This window comes from Haemorhous mexicanus, chromosome Z (assembly GCF_027477595.1).
Source record: "Haemorhous mexicanus isolate bHaeMex1 chromosome Z, bHaeMex1.pri, whole genome shotgun sequence".
Taxonomy (NCBI): Eukaryota; Metazoa; Chordata; class Aves; order Passeriformes; family Fringillidae; genus Haemorhous; species Haemorhous mexicanus.
The window spans coordinates 68,510,671-68,534,991 of NC_082381.1; the positions used below are offsets into that span (position 1 = coordinate 68,510,671).

General features: G+C 35.1%; 1 protein-coding gene across 10 annotated transcripts in view; it reads right to left on the bottom strand.

The window, feature by feature from the left end:
• ERBIN (erbb2 interacting protein) overlaps positions 1 to 24,321 on the bottom strand; it is a 116,844-nt gene that overhangs the window by 4,205 nt on the left and 88,318 nt on the right. For 5 of the 10 annotated variants that reach the window (XM_059836518.1, XM_059836517.1, XM_059836527.1 and 2 more), the window contains 12 exons: positions 23,563 to 23,662; positions 21,956 to 22,077; positions 21,200 to 21,370; positions 20,242 to 20,424; positions 17,952 to 18,069; positions 16,065 to 16,248; positions 13,757 to 15,278; positions 6,026 to 6,169; positions 5,099 to 5,230; positions 3,216 to 3,425; positions 2,049 to 2,141; positions 1,396 to 1,470 (listed from right to left, as the gene is read on the bottom strand). In XM_059836518.1, coding sequence (XP_059692501.1) covers positions 1,396 to 1,470; positions 2,049 to 2,141; positions 3,216 to 3,425; positions 5,099 to 5,230; positions 6,026 to 6,169; positions 13,757 to 15,278; positions 16,065 to 16,248; positions 17,952 to 18,069; positions 20,242 to 20,424; positions 21,200 to 21,370; positions 21,956 to 22,077; positions 23,563 to 23,662 — 3,054 coding nt within the window. The remainder of the gene's footprint in view (positions 1 to 1,395; positions 1,471 to 2,048; positions 2,142 to 3,215; positions 3,426 to 5,098; positions 5,231 to 6,025; positions 6,170 to 13,756; positions 15,279 to 16,064; positions 16,249 to 17,951; positions 18,070 to 20,241; positions 20,425 to 21,199; positions 21,371 to 21,955; positions 22,078 to 23,562; positions 23,663 to 24,321) is intronic. The other 5 variants (XM_059836521.1, XM_059836523.1, XM_059836522.1 and 2 more) reach the window with 5 other exon arrangements.

Here is a 24,321-nt window from a genome sequence, read left to right on the forward strand (position 1 = left end):
CATTAAGTAATTTGATTTGTCTGCATGGCATTTTTAAAGACAGGCATAAACCACGAAAACAGAAATTACCTTTCAGGTATGTTCCACTTTACAAATACGTAAATGTGCTAGCAGTTTTTTCAAAGTTTTAACATGCTTCCTGTTCCTGTATGTGTTGGTAACCCTGGGTGTTAGGTTATCACCACCCCTTTATCAGTAAGAGAACTAGGACCTCTCTCACCCCAGTGCGGAGAAACAAGCAGAGATTATTTATCGTGCTCAAGAAAAATCCATCTTTTAGCTGGAACAACTTAGTCTCAGTTCAGTTTTCTTGTGTGCCTTTTGGCTTTATCTTTCATTTGAAGAATTAGGCTGAGTTTTCAATTTGGCTTTGTTTTAGAATACAGCTCACAGGATGTTGTGGTTTAATCGAGATACTAGTGGGGGTTTGGGTGTTTGGTTTTGGGCTTTTTGTTTGTTCTGTTTTTAGAAAACTGAAATGCAGCAGAGTTGACTCCATCAACATTTTCATGATACGATGAATATTTTTAACAAGCTCTGGAATTTAAGAGTATCTAGAACAATTTTCAAATGTCCCACTAGCCCATTTTGGTTTAGAAAGTAAGGCATTATGAACATACTGTTCATTTCCCTGACCCCTCCCCCAATAGCTTACAAGCTCATTCATATGAGACAACTTCAAACAAATCTGATACAGAAAAGGCCTGATAGGTACAGACTTCCCAGAGAAAGGAACAACACAGCTTGCAGTCCAGAAGCCAAGGCTCCTGAGATGCTTGACTTGGCTGTCCAGCAGCAGATGGGCAGCCAGGAGATGCATGCTGTGACCAGCCAGACACCAGACAGCAAAGGGGCAGCTCTGGCCAGGGCTCGTGCATGTCTGGCCTGCCAGTGGGGGAGAGGCAGCAAAGGCTGGCAAGAGCTGCAGCACGGAGAGGGATGTAACAGGAGAGTGCAACTGTGGAGAGCGGCTGTCAGGGGCAGCTGCTGGTGTTCACACAACCCATTGTTCACAACACCACATGTGAACTACCACAAATGCAACAACTGAATGACTGTATAGCCTAATGAAATGTTCATGCTCTGTCTCAAATGACATCTTTTACCATTGTTTTTTGTCTTCAGATGTGTGAAAAATGTTCAGAATTTGAAAAAAATTATCCACTGTGCTTTAGTCTGAGTCACTTATTGGCATGTTAGGTGGCAGAAAATGAAAAGTTTCATCCCAGAATGTATCAGAAATAGATACCAAAGGAAAAAAAAATCAGGAAAAGATAGGTAATCTATCTAAGAAGTAAACATTCTGCTCTTAGGTGCAAACTGAAACCAAACCAGTATATTACATCGGCTAGTTAATTAAGTCATTACTGTAATTAATTACATTAAGTACATTACCTGAATTATTTTATCCCCTGGCTGTAACAGCTTAGATGCTGGTCCATCTGGCTGCACTCTGGTTACAAATATGCCCTTGAAAAACAGGTGTGGAAATATTTTTGACAACTTATTTATGAATAACAGGATAACATCAAACAGATGTAATTCAAAATATTTTTTCAAATTTCATCCTAAGTAGAAGAGAACACAATACTATTCTACAGGTCTCTGGCTTTTAAAACTGTCTCCTTTTTCTGATATTAAAAATCCAGAATTATCTTTAAAGGTAATTGTGATCCACCTTGGTTTAATTTGGCAGATGTATATATCAACATGAATTATCTACTACCAGAAATAGAGCTGTAGGCTAAATCATCATCTCTTTTATAAGAGGATTCCTAATTGTACACTCCGCAATTCACTATCTCAAATCTGATAACTAGAACTGTTAACCACTGCAAAAACTACTCATCTGGAATAATCATCTATACTGTCATTCAACTGCGATCACCTACAACCTTGATTTTCCACAAAATTTTCCAATTTTCTCCCTTCCAGTCCTGGAATGTAGTGGTTTGGGAAATAGATATACTTACTTTTCTCCCATTGCTGAACATGAGAAACATTATAGATCAGAAGGCTTTCAAGAAGCATTATTATAGAATACTTACATCATCTTCTGGTCTGAATGGATTTCCTCTTCCTCCAACTCCTCCTGATATACTAAATCCAAGTTCTGGATCCTTGTCAACTCTCACTCGAATCTAAGTAATTACAACCAAAGTTAGATGAATTGGCTGAAAATCTATATTCAAAACTACTGTAATGAAAATATTAGGAATTCAGGTGAATATAAGCTTTGAAATAAAAAAAAAAATTAAAAAGCCAGGTCAGAGAGTATTATATCTCATGATATTAATGCAGAACAAGATTGCAATATAACATCGTGTATCATTGTGCCTAAGCTTTACTCCAATATCACTCTTATTATAATAATTCACATGGGCTTTAAATTCAGAGATATTTTGATATTATGTAGGTTACTTTAATGCCCCCAGCAAATATACATGCGTATATGAAAGAATCTGTTCCTCCTATTTCTTTGCTACCTCTAGGTAAATTTTGAAAATCAGACCTCATGCCTACTTTGACTGCAAGTTGAACATGGCAGACTGCCCTCTTTCTCTTGCTAGAAGAGTTGAATAAGAAACTTATTTTATTCAGGAAGTGAATGTCCACAGGAAGTGGACATTCTTATTCTAGCACAGAATGAAAATGAAATTATCAGGATTTTCTCAAAAAACCTCAAACAATATAGAAAGAAGGCTGTCACAATGAAAGAGTCATTAAATGGTATAAGAATTTCTTATATACACATCTGTCTATCATAAACAAAACATAATTATCAGGCATGCATCAGATTGCTCCAACATTTTAATAGATTTTTGCTTATGGATACACATTTCTGCACTTGCAGGTTTTTTAACCATTCCAGATGCAAAGTACCCTAAGCTGTATTTTGACTTTGTGTTTTCTTCAGTTACTAGCTAAACAATGAAGTTGAGATAAAAAAATTTAGTTGAGAAATCAATTTTTAGCTCAGTAAAACAATGCAAGTTAAAGTTTCTGGTGCATTCAGTTAAAATTCTACCACATTTCTCTCAAAACTGGAAGGAATGTGTGATCAGAGGGACAGAATTGCTCTGAGATCTTTTGCTGGAAATAAATCCCTGTATTGCTTCTGTCACCATCTACAGAGAAATGATAATAAATGAAAAAAACGTAGCAATGTCTCTGACTGGCAGATGTTGTATCTGTCAGATAGATTTTATTCTTACCTCTTGCTTTGCCAACTCATGGCTTTGTCTGGGAGAGCACTGGGACTGGGTATAGGGAGGTTGGTGGGCAACTTTCAACATCAGATAATCAATTAATTGCTCTCTAGATGGATGTCTTGCGACTGATGATTGAGGAGGGAGATGATGGACTTGGCTGTAGTTTGCTGGAAGCCTCTGAGGCTGGCACATTTGTCCATTTGTTAAAGGCATCTGAAAAAAAAAGATCAGGGTCATACATTTTATAGGCATCAGTCCTCAATTCTTGCTTCACTAATTCAATACTTCTCATATGTGACTGCTCTTAATTTTCAGCCACATTATTAAAACTACTCTTCTAGATCATGTACAATTATATCCATTTTGTTTATAGCTATCAGCTCTGACCTACTGAACAATTTGAAAAAAAAACCACTTAGAGTGCTAATTTATTAGCACAAATTATACAGCCTTTGCTTTTAGCAGTTGTTTTTTCACTGAGTTTCCCCAAATATTATTTTCCAGCAGTGCAACTGATAGTACTGACACTTGATTCATGCCATTATAGTCTGAGCTTTTCTTGCAAAAAATTCAGAGATTTTGTAACAATTTCCAACAGATCATACAAAAATAAAAGTTCCCACCCCCCCATCCCAGGCTAGCAGACTACATGCTCACCAAGCATATTATGGTGACCACTTCACAAGAAAACACCCTGAGCAAGTTCCCATCCAAGCTCAAGATTTTAATATCAAAATTGCAGTATTTCTAACAAATGTTACTCTTTTCTTAATGCATATGTAATTTATTGTTAGGTATAATAATGACAAGCAGCAGTGAGGTCACAACTGTCAAGACATACAGTGCACTCCAGTCATGTCACCAGGAACAATGCTGGAGCTGGCAATGTTTCCTCAGTGAAGCTGTGTTGAGATGCACAGCCTTTCTACCCCCTTGCCAATAGATCTCATGCTCTTATCCACCTTAATTAGTCACTGATTCAGCTATATGATTCCAAAATTGCTAAACACTTGAGTTACAGACTGGCCTGCCACCCTTATCACATTAGTTATGGGATACAAGGATATTAAAATACTCACTCAGTATTACAAGTAATAAGTGTGCAAATTTCAACCTGTAACCATGCTATGTGAATGGACATATATCAGAATCTGCTCTGCTGAGTTTATGTCAGACTGATTCTGATGACAATGTGTGTATATAATACATTTTCAGATTATTTACAGATCATATGTATTTAATATACACAATTTTCCACTGCCTTTTCTGAAAACTTGAAGTACACCAGGAAAACGTTTTTTTGTTGCCAGAGGTAGAGTTATGTACGTAAAATGTGTCCACAGCTGTGCAAGTTCCCAATACCCATCTTCTGTAAAATGCAACTGACATTACTGAAGGAGTAAGAATAAAATCAGCTTCTGCTGATTAATTTACAAAAATCCATTTAGTTTCATGGTAGCGAGACCCACTTCCAGACAGGTGCTTAGAGATGAATACAGAGTGTTTCCTACAAATTCTGCTTTATCATCACAATTTCATCACAACAGATTTCAAGTTTGTTCTTCAGAAGGTTTAATCAGCTTCATATTACTTTTCTGAAATCATCTGCCATATTCCAATTTTCCCTTGCAAGTACTTGTTTGGATGCAGATTTCTTCTTGCAAATAACTTCTAAAGAAAAATAAGAACCATCTTCCTTCATACAGTCAACTGTTTCATTGAGGATGCTGTTTTATTTATGCCACTTTTGAAGTCTGTGTATCACATTTTAAAGAAGCCCTAGTTCCAACTGCTATCCCAACAAAAGTTTCTACTGCTAATAAAATATACTGACTTAGGAATAAAAGCAAATAATGTCCTATCCATGTTGTCATGCAGATAACTACCTGCACAGCTGGTTTTATCATGCTGTCTGGAGGAACATCTTTGAGACTAAGTGTGGCAGATGAGTAATTCTGCTGTCCCGAAATAAATACTTCATCCTGGCACTGGTCGCCTGGAGCAGAAGACTGGGGATGCTTTAAACAGAATGAAGAGGTAAAGACAAATGTCTTTATATAATTAAAATTAAAAAATTCTCAAAAGAAACTCAGGATAAAACATTCTAAGGGCTTTATCATTCTTTATCTTTTCTGATTAACTAGGACATTATTTATGCAGAAAATCTCACTAACCAAGACATCCACACATAAAATACTGATGGACATTTACAAATCTCACAGCTGCAGAGGTGTCTTTTTATCAGCAGTAAATTAATTAACAAATCCCAGGAACTAACTATTCAAAGATTCAAGGAAGTCTTCTGATGAGTTTATCCTGCTCACTGGGCATGCCATACACACTACTCAGGGTGCTTATTGAAAAGCTCATTTCCTCATATTTTCTGACTCTAAATTTTCTTGAATGTCTACAGCATCTTACACTACACTTTATATCATCAGAATTTCTGTTTGGGGAGGAAGAAGAATAGTAAGATTTTTGTTCAAACCTTATCAGCCTAGGTTAAATTCAGAATAGTAATATTTTGATCACAAATGTACAATGAAATCAGACAGTTCTACACATGTTCAACCATCTACAAAGCCAGTTGGAGAACTCAACTTTATGACATTAAACTGAAAAGCCCTGCAATAAGTTTACAGCATATGAAGGTAAAATATTTAATGCCAAAAAATAATTTCAGCATATAAATTATATTCTTTTTAATAAAGCATTGTGCATATGTAAAAGGATAACTGTATCAATTTAAGGACCCCCTTACAGTTTATTCTTTCCCCCTCTATATATTGCAATAGCCTCCTGTAGGTACTCACTCGAACAATGTGCACACCAGAACCTCTTCCGTCTGCAACACTCAAGGCAACACTACCCTGGCTGCCATGCAGATCCCTAGAGCTGCCATAGTGAAAGCTGCTAACTGCAGCATAATTGGAATTAAAGGACCGAGACAGCATGCTCTGAATAAAGAGGGGACAGATTTAACACAGAGATTAGTGCAGCATGCATAAACCACAAGACATGTTATACATGTAATAAAAACATATTTCATTGTCATGCAAGATAAAACCATGCAAGAACAGTACCACTGTGATATATAAACACAACTCAGTGACCCTATTTACCTTTATTTACTGTAAATCAGCATGCAATCAGCAGTTCACATGCAGAATTACATGTAAATAAAGTAACTGAAATATTCACATGTCTGATAAAAATAACAAAGGTGCTTATCAAAATTTTCAGGTTTTCATTATATTTGCAACATAACAAGTATGTTATAGGAAGATAAGCTGGCAGTCAAGCAAAACACCTGTGGAATCTATCTAATTACCCCCTACTATTTTGTCTTATCCCCCCACACCACTACTAGTAAAGTACAAATAAAAATTTACACAGAGATTTGACTGACTAAATTTTCTTGCTATAACCATGCTGATAATATCCAGTGCATTCCAGTAATACTTCACTCAAGAATGTAAACAAGCCTCATTTAAAGGAAGACGCATGAACAAAACTGAGACTACCCCTGTGCTACTGTAGGCAAAGAGGTAACATGACCTCAAGGACAGATGTGACAGTGGTTGGAGTTTGAGTTTCATAAGCTTGCAAACCTGACCCCTGCAATACTAGCAAGGACAACAAAATGAAAGCAAGAGACAATACCATCTTGCCACCATGGTCTTTTGTAGCTGTAAGAACAAAACAAAATAAAAAGACAGTGCAAAGGAAGAAATGGGCCACCTGATAAATAAAAACAAAGCTATCTTGAAAATGTGACAACCCCATGAAAAAAATACTACTGTAGAAAAAAGATACACCATAAAGCATGAAAACTCAGCACATTCAAAGCTGTTTTCCGTAAAGCTTTTAATTTTTCCGAGTTAAAGAATGTTCAAAATAGGTATAACTGACTAAGATACTGTAACAATTCCTACATGTATAAACACATTTTGGCATTTGCCTGTTGACTATGTATACTAATATGATTCTGAAAATAGTCACTAGTCCTTAGGCAAACATCTGGTCTTTCTTCCTAGCTTCATCTTGTGAAACTAAAACTAGTTTAATAATCAAAGCCATATGCCTCTGCATATTCATATTCCCCAGATGCTCTGGTAGCACAGTCATTGGAAACTCCCTTGAAAAACAGTATTTACTGACAACACTGGCTTTATCTTGGCTGAAGTTCTTGGATAACCTCTGTCTCAGTGACATAGTAAGCATTCTTCATGTTTCTCTTTTACACCTTCCCCATTCTCTAGCCAATGGGTTTTTCAAGCTTCCAAACAAGTCTGCAGATGTCTTCCCTTTCTTGGGAGAGGAAGACTGTTCTTAGCATTTAAATCTACATTCACTAAACATTCAATCTGATCTTACTGCTCCTCTAAGTTTTAGGTTAAACACCCAGGCAAAAATGCCAAAGTCAATTTTCCTTAGCTTCTAAGTGCCTCAAACCATCTTCATCCTACTCTTCTCGTAACAGGGTCTGTAATTAACCAGGTGGTCTTCTTGCCCCACCACTACAGGCAATTCCTTGAAGTATCCTTACAGGAAGCTCTCAGAGGCTCCTATACCACTCCATCCACTCTAAGTGGCAAAAAGACTGATAAAAATAGAAAGAATGCATGGTGGGACTAAAAAGTTCTCTCTTCAAAGTGTCTCTAGCAGACTATCATAAATATCATACTGTAAAGACCCCTAGATCCACTGGGTTCATTCTCAGACAGAGCCAAACAGCCAATAAATAGCAACAATCTGTGTGACAAAAGAGATAAGTAACAATGCAAATTTGGATTTAAAATCTAAGGTAGATCTGCAAAAGAGAGGGAGAACTTTAAAAAAATTTACAGAGGTATGAACATCAGGAACTGAGATTTCAGTTGAGTTTCAAGGTGACTACATAATCTGAGAAGTAGGAACTCTCAAGGGTTTATAACATTTTCTTTCTTGAAAGAGATTTTTTCCAAAAGTACAAGAAATCATTGTGCAGTTGGTATAGGGAAGAGTTGAGAACACTGCAAACACTGTTACTCTCCTTTTCTACATGAGCACAGCACCTCAACACTAAATTAGAAGAAACCCAAAAGCTGTACTAACAGTACAAAATAAATACTATTTAAAATGGTCATGTAGGAAAGTTTTAGTTTAATACAAGAAGAGATTCCTAGGGATGAAACAAGAGTATTTGTCCTCTGCCTATTTCTAGTTGGGAAGAGAGAAACTGATGCATTTGGAATGTGAACAGCATTCCTGTTAATTTTTTTTCTCAATATGACAATGATGAAGGTGTACATTTCTGAGAGAAATTCCTGAAGACTGCTGCACCAGAGAACATACCTTCTGAAATCTGAATACACAAATGCCATTAACTGCCTTGATTTTCACTACGAGTTATTAAAAATTGAATATGTAATACGTACATGATCTAAATTTTACTCTGATTGTTAATTCTAAGTATCAGCTCCATTATTCATGTGGTTTGCCACTATGTCTTAAGGCATAATGGCCTGCAAAAAAATAATTGAAATATTTGAAGCCTGAGAAGAATTACTTCAGTTCCTCTGAACTACTATACACTAAAAAATATACATGTCATGTTTCAGTATATTTTTACTATATATTTAATGATATCTATTATATATATAATTTAATAGATTTAAATTACATTTATATTTATATTTCATTTAATACATTTTTACTAGAAAGCCGTTATTTAGCCATCAATTGTCCATATTAGGAACTACAACACATCAAGAAAAAAATGGCTGTGTTAAAAAGTAATAATCAGTATGTTCATCATAATAATTTCAATCTGTAGTCAAATCAGCCTCTAATGGAACCAGTTTAGATGCAGGCTAGTAGCTAGTAGCATAATTCTGGGGTTTACTTGTATTTTTTTTAGATGATACAAGCCAGAATGTGTTATCTCTTTTGCAGCTTGCAAAAGAATTAACATTTCAAACTCCGAAAGGGTCTGATTTGGGATCTGAAATGCCTTAATGCATTTACTTAGGTGCAAGCAAATAAGTAGTGGAATTTATTTAGGAGAATTTATAGGAGAATAATAGTGTAATTTTTATAGGAGAATAATACTGTAATATTGTAATTATTAGGAGAATAATATTCTAATTTTTATAGGTGAATAATATGGTAATATTGTAATTATTAGGAGAATAATATTCTAATTTTAAGACTGTTTGGAGTCTGTTGTGGCAAGCCATGAAATTTGGGCATAGAAGAGGAACTAATAATTTCAATATCTGCAGAGAACAAGACTCTGCATTCTACTTATCTTGAAACAGCCTAAATTGGTTACTTAACTGCTAGTCTTTTTTATTTATTGATTTATTTAACATTACCTAGAATCAACTGCAGGGTAAAGGTGGACATAAGTCATCCTTTGAGACAATATTAAGTGTCTAGAAATCCCTTCAGTTTTCATTCCCACTATCCACATAACAGACTCTTCCTATTGAAGAGTTACATATGGAAAAACTACACATAATTTAAATTCCACTGTCAGAAAATGTTTGCAGATTGAAAACTTGGTGTTTACATACCAAATGCACAAGAATTTTATTCCTTTTACAGCATGGTAGTTTGACTTCTAAACTCCACAAAATATTATTATAACACATTGATGGTTCAGATGAACATTCAAAAGGAAAAAATAATAAATATAACTAAAATAAAAATGTAAAACTAACAAGTACTAAAGAGATAATACTCCCGTAATTTATCAGGATATGAAACTATGTAAAAATATCCTTCAGGTTATTATCTTATGAAGACTTAAGTGTTTTATTTTATGTATGCACAGATCCACTGAAGTCACTGTGCTTGACATACTGAAGCAAGTTTAACTAGGGAGAAAATCTGAGATCATATCAATTAAAATATTTTTGCTTGTTAAGTTTGTGGCATAAAAAAATGTGTTGAAGAAAAAGTTTCAAATTTTAATTAAAATTGCAATTCCATATCAGTACTGAAACAATTAGACATTTTTCTTTTAATAAGGCACTGCAGACTAAGAACTCTAAAAAAAAAAAGTAGGAATTAAACTATGATCCCTCCTCTGAATGCATTTTAGATAAGTAGTAGATAAAAAACAGAGGAACTAATTTCAGGTGAAATTAGAATTGAAAGCAAACACATATCTAATGAACTCCCAAAAAAAGGAAAATACACATATGCAAAGGGAAGGACAATCAGTGTCAGTAACTAATTTTGTATGCTCAGCAAGGTCATGTAATACATATTTGCAGGTAACTGTTGCAGATACTTCTTACGGCAATTTATGGATGAGAAATTCCTCTACCAGAAATGTGTGACACTAGTCTTTACACAGGTGGAATTTTAGTTTCAATTCCTAAATAAAAGCCAACATGACTACTAAAAGAGTCTATTGTAACATACTAAGTAGTAGAATGGGTATGTCACACTCAAAACGGAAAATATGCTGAAAAATATTACTGTTTTTAAAACTCTGCACTAAATTTATGAAGTCGGGGGTAGGGCCGAATTGACTGCATGCTTTCCAACATGTTATGTATGCAACCACTAGAAAGCAGTTTGACATTTAAATAAGCTCCTGTATTCCCCAATAAAATATACTTTGCATCAGGTAAGCAAATTGTTTCTTCTAATATATGCAGAATTTCTATTTACAAATGGTCTCATGAACTATTTTCACTTTCATTCACTCGGATAATTTTAATTATTCTCTACATCTCACAGAAACACACAATGTTCTGAATTTAAAGGGACCCAAAAAGGATCATCAAGTCCAACTCCTAAATGAATGGCCCATACCATGACCCTTATAGCTTATTAAAGGCATTACAAATGCTATTTGGCTGGACCCCATTGTTAATCATTTTTGCTAGACTTAAAACTAGTTTGTACCTTTGCTTAAGCAAATTAAACTCCTAAAAGTTTTTCCCACCTACCTCAGGTAAAAAGAGCTAATAAACAAGAAACTAGTTTCTCCAATTTTTGTCCAACAAGCAGACACTGTTGGTCAAATTTAAGTGGGTTCATTCCTCCCTCTCTCTTCATTTACTAAATGTTATAAAAACACAATTAACATGTCTTTGAGGAGCTAAGGAAAAGAAAATAAAACAACCAAACAAAACAACAACCAACAAAACCAATCCCCAAAAGCCCACCACATTTTCCTTTCTAATAAGCATTTCTATCTGTAAAGATACAAATGATAAACATGATTAAATTCAATAACAGTAAAGTCAAAGCAAAAGTAATACTATTAATCTACACTGGTCAAGAAAATAGGTATTAAATATTTATCACAATGCTTAATTTTGTATTTGAAATTTTTTCAGTGTTGCATCTTATGTTTTAAAAAAATGTGCCATTTTAAATCCATGAAAGCTTTGTCAAAGTAGTTTCCAATAAACGTTCCCTAAAAAAGCTCTGTAACTGAACTTGTTCCTTAAATGAGTTCTGTTAATTACTGGATTTTTTTTCAGATTTCAAAACATTTCAGAAATCTGCTTTATAGATAAAGCACTCTCACCACTTGGCTAATTTTTAATTACAAACAGAAATACCAAAGCCGTTATTTAAAAAGAACTAAGAAATATTCAGTTGATTTCTAGAATTTCCACATTATCATCTGCCAGCTGCCATACAGGATCGTATCTACATTTTCCACAATTCAGATTTTTCTTTTTAAGTTGGTTATATCCTAAAGAATACAAAGTAGACAATTCAATATACACATTCACTTTAAGCCCATAAAGTCTCAGATTGTTAAGACTACTTTAAAAGCTTCAAGGCCAAAACAAAATAAACATAAAAAATAGACTTAAATGGTCTGTTAAATTAAATGCACAGCTAAAATCTTAATAGCAGTTATTCCATACAGGTCTAGTAGGAAAAATTTAAGTTTACATATAAAGCATAATGAAAAGTATTGTCAGATATAAAGGGACTCAAGTCAGGCAGTCAATGCCATTTAACTAAAGGTGACTACACTGCTGCAGACCCAAACAGGTATCACTGCTGCATTAAATACTGTTCCTAACATGCCAATGAACAAGTTACAAACAACTGCATTAGCAGGGCGTTGAAGCTCTGCTTCCCTTTGTATTCAAGGATTGTTGGTATTTTTGCTTCTTTTGTCACTTCATTTAAGATTTGATACATCCATCCAGAAGAATGGAAAATGAGGGAATGCACATTTTATTAGAGCTGGAACATGGTGAGATTAGTGACCCTCTTGTAGGACAATGGGTCCGCACATGACAGCACAGTACTACCCTAAGACACTTCCTGTTGCAGGTGACCATCTGGATCAGAAGAATATGTACAGTTTTTGTGCAGGTGTCTATAAAAAATAAAACCCATCCCCTTCTGTCACCAGAACTATGCAATTTGAAACAAAAAATCCAACCAAAAAACCCCCCAAAAAACAAAAAAGCAAACCCCTCCCCCAAAATACTGGGATTTCTGAAGAAAAATAATAGTTAAAAGTAATTTCTCCAACCATCTCCAATTAAATTTCTCAAGCCATCACAGATATTCAAGTAGTTACCACAATAATTACAAAGCAAACTATGTTCTTAGAAACTAAAAAACAAAATCTATCTAACTGGCCCAATCACAATGTCATTTGGATACTTAATTCCTTTCCAAAGAAACATGATCTGGCTAAATGATCATTCAAGCCATTTTTAGTGATAATATTTTCAAGTGTAAGCTGTGCAGGACAGCACAGATTACACTCTTCCAGGCTCTACTCAAATTCTTTGAAGATACATAATTGTTCAGCTCTACTTATCAGCTCAAATTCTTGATGGCATTTACAGTACATAAAGAATCCTGTTCATCGTCTCTACTTATATCAAAACGTACTGTGATTTTTCTGAAACGAACAAGATTTTCAAGTGTTCTCATCTCACAGCAAGCAATAAATATTCATTCAACAATCTGTCAGATACCCAACTTCAAAAGATAACTGGCTTGAAGGCAAATGCATGATAATTATGGCTTTTGACTTCCTCAACAACTAAAGCTGCAGACCTATACTTCTAAATAGATTTTACTGATTTTCTTTTTCAATATTCCCTAAGAGAAGAAATAGGGTGAAAAAAAGGCAGAACAGAAAGATCAAGAAGTGTAAGGGAATATTGTATGAAATTGTGAATACAAAGCTACAATAAAATTTACCTTAAAAATTACCTTAAAAGAGCTGGCCTTGCAGTCCAGCAGGTCTGTATGACATTATTAATGTATTTAAAAGTAATCTGGCTAAGCTGGCAAGTATGATGTTAAAAAAAACCAGCACCTTTGTTTTTCATTGGGGGAAAAGATCTTTTTTTTTTTCAGGGGAAGAATTCATTTAATTCAGTCTATCATCTGAGTGTTTCTTAGATATTCATCACAAACTCATTTATCTTTTTTAATGCAGGATCAAAATTAGATTTTCATTAGTAATTAAAAGCGTTTCAAAACAGAGTGTTTACTTTATTCCATATCTAAGTAACAGAAAAGTAGAAAAAAATTACAACTATTGTTTTTACCTTTTCTAGCTTTTTAGCCTCAATATGTCGCAGCACCTGTTCCCTCCAGTCATGAGGGACTTTAGTTTTTCCTGCAGGGTCTAGTAACGAGTGCTCGGAGTTAACCCTTGGGTTTGATCTCTTGGAGGGGCTAGTCCGCGAGTAATTGAAGTCACTGACTGACATAGTTCTTTCCGGTATTTCGCTGACCGACGGCCGCGCGCTCTGCGGCCGGGCCACGTTGGGACCATCGATGCTGTATGTCCGGGCAGAGAGAGGCCTCTGCTGTCCCGACATCACCGCTGAGGCTCTTCCCATTGAATGCAAATCTCTGTATGTTAAGTAGTCCCCTTCAGGAACTTGGGCTCGTCTTGAAGATCCACTATCCCCAATATTTATGGAAGCTGTAGAAGATACACTGCTCTGCCTTTGAAGCGTGTGCCTGGTTGCTCCTGGGAGCAGTCTGTCACCTGGTGGAACAGCCCACAGATCTGCGTGTCTCCCAGCCATCCGCTGGTGAGTGTTGTACACAGTGCTGGCCCGGACATTGTTATGATTGGAAAAATTCATGTTGCCAGAATGCTTTACATAACTGGGAGTTTCTGTACTGTCAGACCTAAGCAGACGTGAAGGAGGTAAAGTGCCTGGTTCTACTTGGGTGTTTTGTTTCTGGGGCCACAAGGCATCTTTTGCTGCTGCACTGCTGCTGTACTGAATATTATATTGGGGAGCACAGAGCATCTGTGCACCGCCTGTCACTGATCCCCTCACTACATTAGCACCTTCAGGATTGTGATTTGAATCAAACTTGAACACCGTTTTTGTAGAAGATACTAAATCAGATGATGACGATGACCCAGGAAAAACCTGTAAAGGCTGATCATATAGAAGAGTGGCAGATTTACTTCGGACTATGTTTTTTCCATCTGCAGTATCTGATCCAGATTTTACTGCTGAGCTTGGTTGTTGAGATCCATTCTCATTTACAGTATCATAGATTTTCAACCCACCACTGTCCATACTTGTGATGCTGTGAGATTTCATCACAGGACCACTTCTCTGTGGAGACAAATCTTCAGTGCTTCTGGAAACAGACAGCTCAGCAGAATCCCCATCAACTGTAGTGCTTTTTGCTAGTTTTTCTTTACTGGGAGACTGTACTGTTTCCTCAGCAAGTCCATTTACTTTATTTACACGATATTTATTTTCATTTTCCAAGTGCTCACTTTCTTCTTTTGTGCTGTTATTGAAAAAGCCCATTACTGAAACCATTTTCTGTGTTTCTAACTTTTCTAGAGGAACTGGCACTGCCTCTTCACTAACAAGTTTATTGATATTCATGTTTATTTGGTCTAATTTGTGAGACTCCTCCATAGGAGTGCTTAGATCAACACCTTTTCCTATCAGGCCTAATCTTTCTTCAATGCTCAATTCATATTCAGACAAATTTGTAACCTTCTCCTGCACATTTAGTTTTTCTTCTACTGTAATACTCAATTCTCCTCCATTTTGCAAGAGATTATTCAAATTTTCATCTTCGCGCCTGGAAGAAAAAAAGATGTCCCTTAAAGAAATTCTCCTAAGAATGAATGTATTTCTCTAAGCATCATTTTAGAAAAAAATTACCATTAATATGTAAACATGCAGTGCATACAAAACAGGACAAAGAAACAGATTTATGATTTGCTATCTTATATTGAAGAAATATGTTATAGAAAGAGCTCATTTGGGCAATGTTTTTACATCATGTGGTTTCAGAAGTTTGTTTAAACTCAACAAGAATAATTAAAAACAGTTCAAAAGTGTCAAGAAGTACAAAGTGATAATAACTTCTTTGTTAATTTCTTTTAGTTTCCATTTTGGACAATTTTCCTGCTTGTATTAGCAGTTTTTATGAAAAATGGCACTTTTTAACTAAAACTCCTAGAAGAGTAACAACCTGTAATTCTAATCTTTTTAAGTTTTTAAGAACCTTTAATAGTCATGTTAGCAATCAAACTGATTTTCAAAATTAAGCAAATAAAAACACAGAGCTTTTAAAATGGCATACTCATGTATTTTGTAGGTATAAAAACTTAAAAAGATAAAATTATTACACTCTATTATTAAGAGAAACGAGAACCATGTATTGTATACTACAGCTAGTCTCTGAAAGTTTCTTTTTTTTTTGAGAAACTTTATTAACCCTAACAGAACATTATTAACCCTATTATAAAACACTGAAATTTTAACTATTTAATGAATGATAAATGAATGAATTAAAGGAAGGAACACCATATAAAATATTTTTCTAATGTATTTTCTTAGTGGTCCACAGTATCTTACAAACCTGATTTTGGATAGAACTGCAGCATGTGTTTCTTTGTCAGGAGAACAGAGAGAAATATCTTGGCTACTGTCAGTATTTAAGGAAACAGAATCTGACATTCGAGAAGGAGAGGAACAGTTGCTGTTATTCTGATTACTATTGTGGGTAGCTTCATCGGATAAGGAATCAGTATCTTTTGAATCATCTGAAATAAAAATTTGCCAATTAAGTTAGACACACAGATCTTATTAATAACCATTTCATATGTGTTTCTGTAGTATTTAGAAACTCTCTTTTGTTTTTCAGTAATTCTTATTACCAGAAACTAAAATGTAAGCTAACACCTTAGCAAAGTTCATTTAAACTTACAAAATACTGTTGGAAGTAGTTCCTATCTTTTAAAATATTTGGCCCTATGTAAACAGCCCTTATCTGCTAATTAAAGCTAAATTCTTCCTTTATTCCTATTTCCTTTGTCATACACAAGTGCTATATTACTGAATACATCCTTAAAATATCCATCAAATCATACTTCTGTTGTCATACTTAGTTACTTAGTTATCATACTATAAGGATTTCAGAATTGTCCATTACATGAGTCTATTGGCTTCTAAGAAAACAAAGCACACTGCTTCACATGCAGTATTTTGAAAGGGTACACTGTTCCTGATTGTGATTATTTTATCCTTATTAAAGCTATTAACTAGACCAAGTACTCTGGAACTATCTAGATCACTGGATAAGATCTGTATAGCTTTTTAATAAAGTAAAAAATCAGCAATGAAAAATGGCCTTCTGCAGATTTTGAATTTAATGTATTCCCATGCTTTGCAGATCCCTTAGGACAACATTTTCAGAGTAATTTACCCCTGCACATTGATTCTTGCATAATGTATGCATACTTACATACTACATCCGTATAAAAATAATTTCTCTGGGGAAATTCAAGGCAGCCGTGATTCTGACATGAGTGTAGAAACAAATACATTTATATTTTTGCTTCAAGCCAGTTACAGATGCCAAACGCATACATTTTGTGGAACTAATGTCTGTCTTCAGAGACAAGAAAGAAGTTTTGACCTGGTACTTTAGTCAGACAAAAAGATCCAAGGAGAGCATTGGTAAACATCAATCTTTTCATCTGTATGTGATCCTCAGCAGACTTCCTGCTTCCACCATGGGGTTCTCCTCATCAAATCTCACCTTTTTACATCTAATGTCCAGAAAAGCTTTTTGTCCTGGAAGTACTGAACTTGGATATCATATGAAGCAAAATATTATTCGCTATTCTCTTCCTATATCATGTTTTCTCTGAATTCTATGCCATTTCTTAGTCTTAAAGAAATTATTACCCAGACTAAATTTATATTTCAGAGAATATAAAATTTAGTTAATAAAAAACCAGATTCAGAATTTTCACGCTAGAGGAGCAAATAAAAATAAGAGAGTAAAATAACTCTGGAGAAAAAGTTTTCACTAGAAAGGATTATTCTTATACCTTAGGAAGAGAGCACAGCTTCTGTAGAGAAATTTAAATAAGTGATACTGCTGCCTATAGCAGCAGTTATAGCAGCTGCCTATCGCAGCAAGAATTCATAAAATCTGGGTGAAGGGGGAGTTACAGATTATTTCTAATATAAATACCACTTCCCCCAAAACATACACCCCTTCTCTTCCTGTCTGATTTAAACTAACAAGAATCAAGAAAAATAAAATATCAACACAGATTTCTCAAGAATGCACTCCAGTATATGCAGTTTTTTCCCACTTTCATTGCTTAACTAGGAAAATCTTGGTTTTAAAACATACAAATTAAGCCTACTTAATTTAATTTGAAAAACTAGCCACTTTGAGTCAAGAAATTATTGAAATCACAAAACACTTCCAATGCTTTTTATGGTATCTTACCTTTTTTGCTGTTGCTTAGGGCTACCACTTTTGGTTGGTTTATGGAGGTTTCTATCAGTGGTGGTCGCATTTCTGCCATTTTCATCTCTTCATCAGAGGAGAGTTCTTCTGATTCCTGCTAAAGGAAAAACAGCTTTATGGTGTCCATTTTGAAAAGCAGTTCAAAGGTAAGTAAATGCTGTCTAAACTATCACCCACTAAACAATAAAGGGGTAAAAAGATAAATGAGCTACATAACATAGGCAAAGCAAAACAACTTTGTAGTGCATTTGTAGTGCAAGTCAACTGAATTATCTTTAAGAAGCAGCACTTGCAGATTTGCATTGTCACTGCTGAACTCTGTGGGATGACACTCAGACAGGTAACTTTAACTGCAAAAAACTTCTTGGAGCAAGCAGATGAAGCCTTCATTCTACCACTGGAGAGAGCATCCAGTGGAGTCCAAGTCACTAAGTGATCACTGAACCAGCAAACACTGCAGACTGAGCAGCTGGTATTGGTTTTGAAGAAAAGAGCTCAAACTGAAACAGCTATAAAGTAGCCATGACCAAGACAATCCTAGGAATGGAGAGGTACGCTGTGAGAAAAAGCTGAAGGAGTTGGCTTGCCTAGTCTATCTAACAGAAACAGAGTAAAGGTAGCTTGCTAGGGGTAAATTCCAAAAGGAAAAGAAGTAATTTAACTTCAAGAGCACTGGCAGAGAAAAAGCAATACTGAATATATTTAAGCTAGTTCTGAACCAAAAGATGGAACTCAATGCACTTATGAGAGAGATTAATAGACAAAGCTGCTGCAAGAGCAGCCACGCAATTGATTCAGTTCCTACTGCAGCCCTCTTTCTGAAGATAAATATTCATTTATCTTCAAAACTCAATGGTTTTCAGTAATATTTTGAAGAAACCCCAGCAAACCTTTCCTCAAAGCAGAAATTTCTTTCTAGTAAACATTTTCCTGCTACAAAATCCATGTTGTAAAGACAGTCTGCCAATATTCACTTTTTCTTACTGTTTTGGAACATTTAATGCATGGAACCTATTGGAGCACTACCTTCCCATGATACCAATTACCTGGCCAGTTCTTAGGTCTGCACAAAAGACAAACTTGACTGAAACGTAACAAACAAGCTATGACACTCCTAATTAAAAATAAAAACTAAAAATCCATCGGCTTTTCTCTACAATCCAAACAACCAACCTGTTCACTGCATCTACCACATGCCCTTCCTCTTGGATGTGACATACAAGTGTAATCGATGCTGAAATGAAAAGCTTACACACAGGCAACATTTAGCTATCTGGATTCTGCAACAGTATTACCAGCAGGAAATAAGGAAATACACTGAAACAAGGATGTCACTGTACCTCACTTGTGTACTTACTACAGCTACAAAAAATTATGGTCACTACCATTTGACAACTATCATGATCTTCTGAAATCATATTTTAAAATTAAGGAAAAAATGTCAATACCAGTATTTTAAAAAAGAATGTAGAAGCAGGAACATACTAGCGGGGAAGTAGCCAGTGACAACCACAACTGCCTGTGACTCAAGTCTTTTCATGTTATGATATAGGCATATTCCACAGCTTACACAACACAGGCAATAAAAAAAAAAATTCACTGGTGAAAAAAGTATTTTACAGGTCGTGACTAGGAACTGATTGAATGACAGCTTCTAAAATTTGTCATAAATCTCAATCTTTCTAAATAAATAAATACATGGTATTTGACAGAGAGATGCACAGTTCAGAAGTTTAAAATCCTTCACTGTAAGAGGTAAGTATATTCCAAGTAATATTCCTGACAGCTTACTAGTAAATACAGAGGAATAAATATTTTTAGAACTACTTTCCACATTTCATTTGAAATGCATGTGTATAATCACTTGGATACAGAAACATTTTATTGCTACCACTGATCTGACATTTCCTCATTTCAGCAACAATTAAAAGTGATTATTTAATGAAGTACTGACAGTCAAACAACTGGAGAACTCCACAAAAGTATGATTTTTTCCATGGTGTATATATCAATCTTTAATTGAGTTTGCATTATTTTTTCTTTAAATGAATGCATCTTTTATTATGAACTTTTTATTAGCTGTTTCAACTTTGACTTAAAAAATCTGAAGCAAAAAAAAGTGCTGCATTGAAAACCATCTGAATTTACAACATTTATGGAGGGCAATTTTCTCCTATTGTCAACAGAAATTTTCATCTCCCAGAAGACCAAATTCAATACAACATGAGCACAATTTCTGACTGCTATAATGCTCATTGCAATGCCATACCTCAAGCATGTCCTCATGGTTGACAGTTGTTTTCGTGTTCTGCAAGGTTTTAACAAGTGCACTCATCTGTGAATTTGCAGTGCTGTGCTCAGCTTCTGGTTCACTAGGCTTCTGCACAGAGCTTCCTGCTGAATATTGCTTTCTCTCATCAGCTTTGTTCTTTATTGAACCAGTTTCTGAGGTCTACAAAATTAAAAGTATTAGCAGAGAAAGCATCCTGAAACGTTTTTAATGACATAGAGATCCAGCATTATATATTCTGGGAAAACATGGAATGGAAAAATCTGAGCTCTGAAATTATAAAGAACAGAATGTACCAGGTATGAAATGCTAAGAAAACACAATAGATAACTAAGCTAGAGTCCGTACCCTAAGTCAATCAGTCTGACTTTTATCCTTACTGGTGTCAATATATACCATTATATTTCTGGTCATATGAAAAAAAATCAAACAGGCCAATACCTGCAATGATTCTATGTGAGCACCAAAAAGTAGTCCTATCTTCTATCATGCTGCATCAAGCTCTTAGAGACTTGGGTCACTTTTGTCATTCTGCTATTACTGCTTCTTACCACACATAGTTTTCAGTCATGAGCAGTAAAAGCCTTTGAGATTATCTGAATTTCATTGTGAAGTCTGACAGATGAAAGAGGATCAGAGGATGACAAAGATGCCATCCTCCAGAAACCAAAGAAGGCAGCTCCTTAACACATCCCCAGTTTGTATGCGCCTGAGAATTAGATCGCTTTTCTTGTTCTTAGTGCAGGAGGAAGACTGCTACTGCAAACCAGACGCTTGTTACGGACCTCCTTAGGTGGGGAGTGGTAAACTGGTTTTGTAATCTAACAATTTTTCTTGCTAAAGCATCAGAGGGGAGGGAAAAGAGAATTAAAAAGAATCAATTACACTTTAGTCTTTGGAATTTTTTGCAAAACCAGAAGATAGCGTTATCTCTAACCTTTACCCCCACATCTTTTACAGAAACTGTCTGGACTTCTCGTTTTGACTCCTTGGCATTATCATCAGTTGATTCTTCATCCTTTAGTCTATGTACAATTGTCTGGACTGTTTTGACCATATTCTTAAGTTCATCAGGATATGGAGTTGGGTATCTCTTCAGATTGCCCTCCTGTGTAACAAAAGGCAATAAGGTTCTACACTTATTTAAATATCAGAACTAAAACATAAGCTGTAAAACAAATAATTAATTAGGCCACACCATGAATATTCTAGAATCTCCACCTCGATACTCAAGTCTGTCGGCACTGAGGCAGACATAAGCTAATACAACCAGGCAAGATTACAAATCACTTTCACTCTTTTCCCCCCAACATGTCCAATGATTCCAAGCAAGAATTAAGCAAACTGTAATTTACTCAAAATAAAACCAGGATTTATCATGTTTTCCCCACTTGTTCTACACAGCACCATTAGACAGGTAGTATCCAAGGCAGGCCTACACTGCCAAGTATCAGCTTCAGCTCTTCCCTTGTGCCCTGCTGAAAATGACTTGGCCAAATAACGCCCAAACTAAAAACAAACACAACAAAAAAATCCAAACCATGGTGTTTCATCCTGCAAGACAGTCTAATCTTATGACTTGATTTATTCAGCAGAGTGAAACCCATAAAAAAAGTATGGATAAGGCTGAGATTAAGGGTGGAAGTAAGAGGGAGGGAAGCACCACATATGCAGAAATGAATTCAATACTAACCCGAGGTGGTGCCTCTCTCTCATCTTTGTCTTCATCACATTCAAATGCCACCTGAGCACGCTGTTTCCTCTGTTCCTCCCACAGAGATGGATTGAAACTTTCATTATCAGATATGAACATAACTGGGAAAAAAACCACAAAGAAGCTCATATAAGAATAGGCTACATTATGTAAAACAAAATATACTCTTTTTCTTTCTCTTGAGTGGGATTGGTGTGCTTTTGTATTCATTCTTTTTAAAAGATGAAAGACTAACAGCATCATTAATTGAAGATTAGATAATTGAAGCAATGCCACTGCTTTATGCATTTGGCTGTACTTTTATATTAGAAAAATTCCTATCTTTAAAAAGAAAATCATATGCTCAGTTGTACACTAGTCTTAGCATTCACATTCGAAAATTTTCAGCAGAACTCTGCTGAGTTGTTTCATTCTATATATAAATATGAAATAATGTATTTTTGTGTGCATATATATATAAACATGAATTATACTTATATATATATAAACATGAATTATACTTGTATAGATTTATATATAGCCTATTATCAGTGCTAAAAATCATTAAGCACAGGTAAGAACATTCATCTTATTTAAGTTAATGAAAATTTTAAAATGAAAACTAAGAATGACTTAGTGAGAAAAACCTGCCTTCTTACTTATCCTAAAACAACGTAAGTATATAAAACTGGAGGTTAATTTAATCTGCATGATTTTCCAGCACTTATGCAGTTGACAGGGGCTTCAGATACAAGTATTTCTTGCTTAATTTTACAAGACATTAAAAAAATCTTGCAGGTATCTGATGTCTCTTATTTTAGCATGTCTTGGTGTTAAAACAGCCAGGGTCTACTTTTAGCACGACAAACAGTCTAATAAATTTGCCACTACCACCCAGAAAGTGTATATCCTTCACTAGCAATACCAAGACTGTTCACATTAACCACTTCTACACCTGACATAGAAAACCACTTAATTTTAGGGCTTAGTAAGTGCAGTGGAATATTTGTTACTCTGTATTTAAGGGGTAAACTTAGAATTTTAACACATATGAAAATATTTTAATAAATTTCACTATCATTATGAGTTCCTGACCAAAAGCTAGGAACCTAACCTTTTATAAAAACAGTTCAAACTACATGTGAACAATATGTTTTTTTCTGAACAGATTTTTTTTTTCTAATTTCAAAATAAACCAGAGAATACTAAGTACTTTTCAAAAAATACATACTTGGTAATGAAGGAAACATTTTGCTAAAATAGTTAGTTTGAAGCTAACACTTGCTTAAGAGAATTTCACCCCAAACCATTAGGCTCTTTTGGAAGGAATGTCATGCTGGGCGTGACACCACAGAACATGTTCCTGTCAGTCCATTTCTCACCTTACTCACTGAAACAGTTTCATCTAAAATTTACCAGCATCTAAATCTCAATAAATTAGTGTTCTCATTCATCAGACACAACTCATCATCTCCTGTAAGTATACTCCAAACTTTAAACATTTAGGTATTTAAGCATTATTTAGTGAAAATCATATTAGCAGGAAGCCTTCCCATTATTATTTTCAACAGTGATCACTGTGACAGATAATTTCAGAAATTCCTTACCCTCCTCAGTCCTTGGTTGCTGAGGGAACATGTAATTAGTAAGTACTGTTTTCTGTGTGTCAGGGTCAGCTTCTTTTTGAAGAGGGATAAGTGGTTTAGACTAGAAAGTAAATGAAAGAAGGCTATGTTATGAGAATATATATATGCATATATATATATATAAAAAAGTAAATATGACCTACATATCACAGAGCATGCCTGTCCCATGACTTTGAAGACTACACTCCCTTGACTTAAACCATTTCTCCTCTGAATAATTTTCACAAAATGAAGAAATTAGTATGTCTGTATTTAATTGATGACAGGCTTTCTGACTGAGGACAAACTCAGGAACAGCTTTTGTGAAAAGAAAACACTAGATAGTCAGAAAGTAACCCGGTTTCTTTTTGATACTTACTACTATCCCAAAGCACACTGATCAGAAATGCATAGATATATTTAGCTATTTAAAACTGCAGACAATCATATAAAGACAAAAATTCAGCACCCTTTTTTTTTCATTTTGAGATCAGATTAAACATCCTCCACCCCTTACAAAGAAAGGCAGAAGATTCTTAAAATTACTGTTTTAGTAAAAGTGCTCATCTGAGGCTACTGGATTTCTGACAGCCCTGTACACTTTAATGCCCTTCAGAAAATCAGCATAATATCAAGGACTTTCATAAAAAGGAAAAATACAAGCACAGGAGTTATTGCTTAACAGCTTCAAAGCTGAACAGTCACACAGTTCAAAGGTGTGCAAGAAACCTAATTCAACAC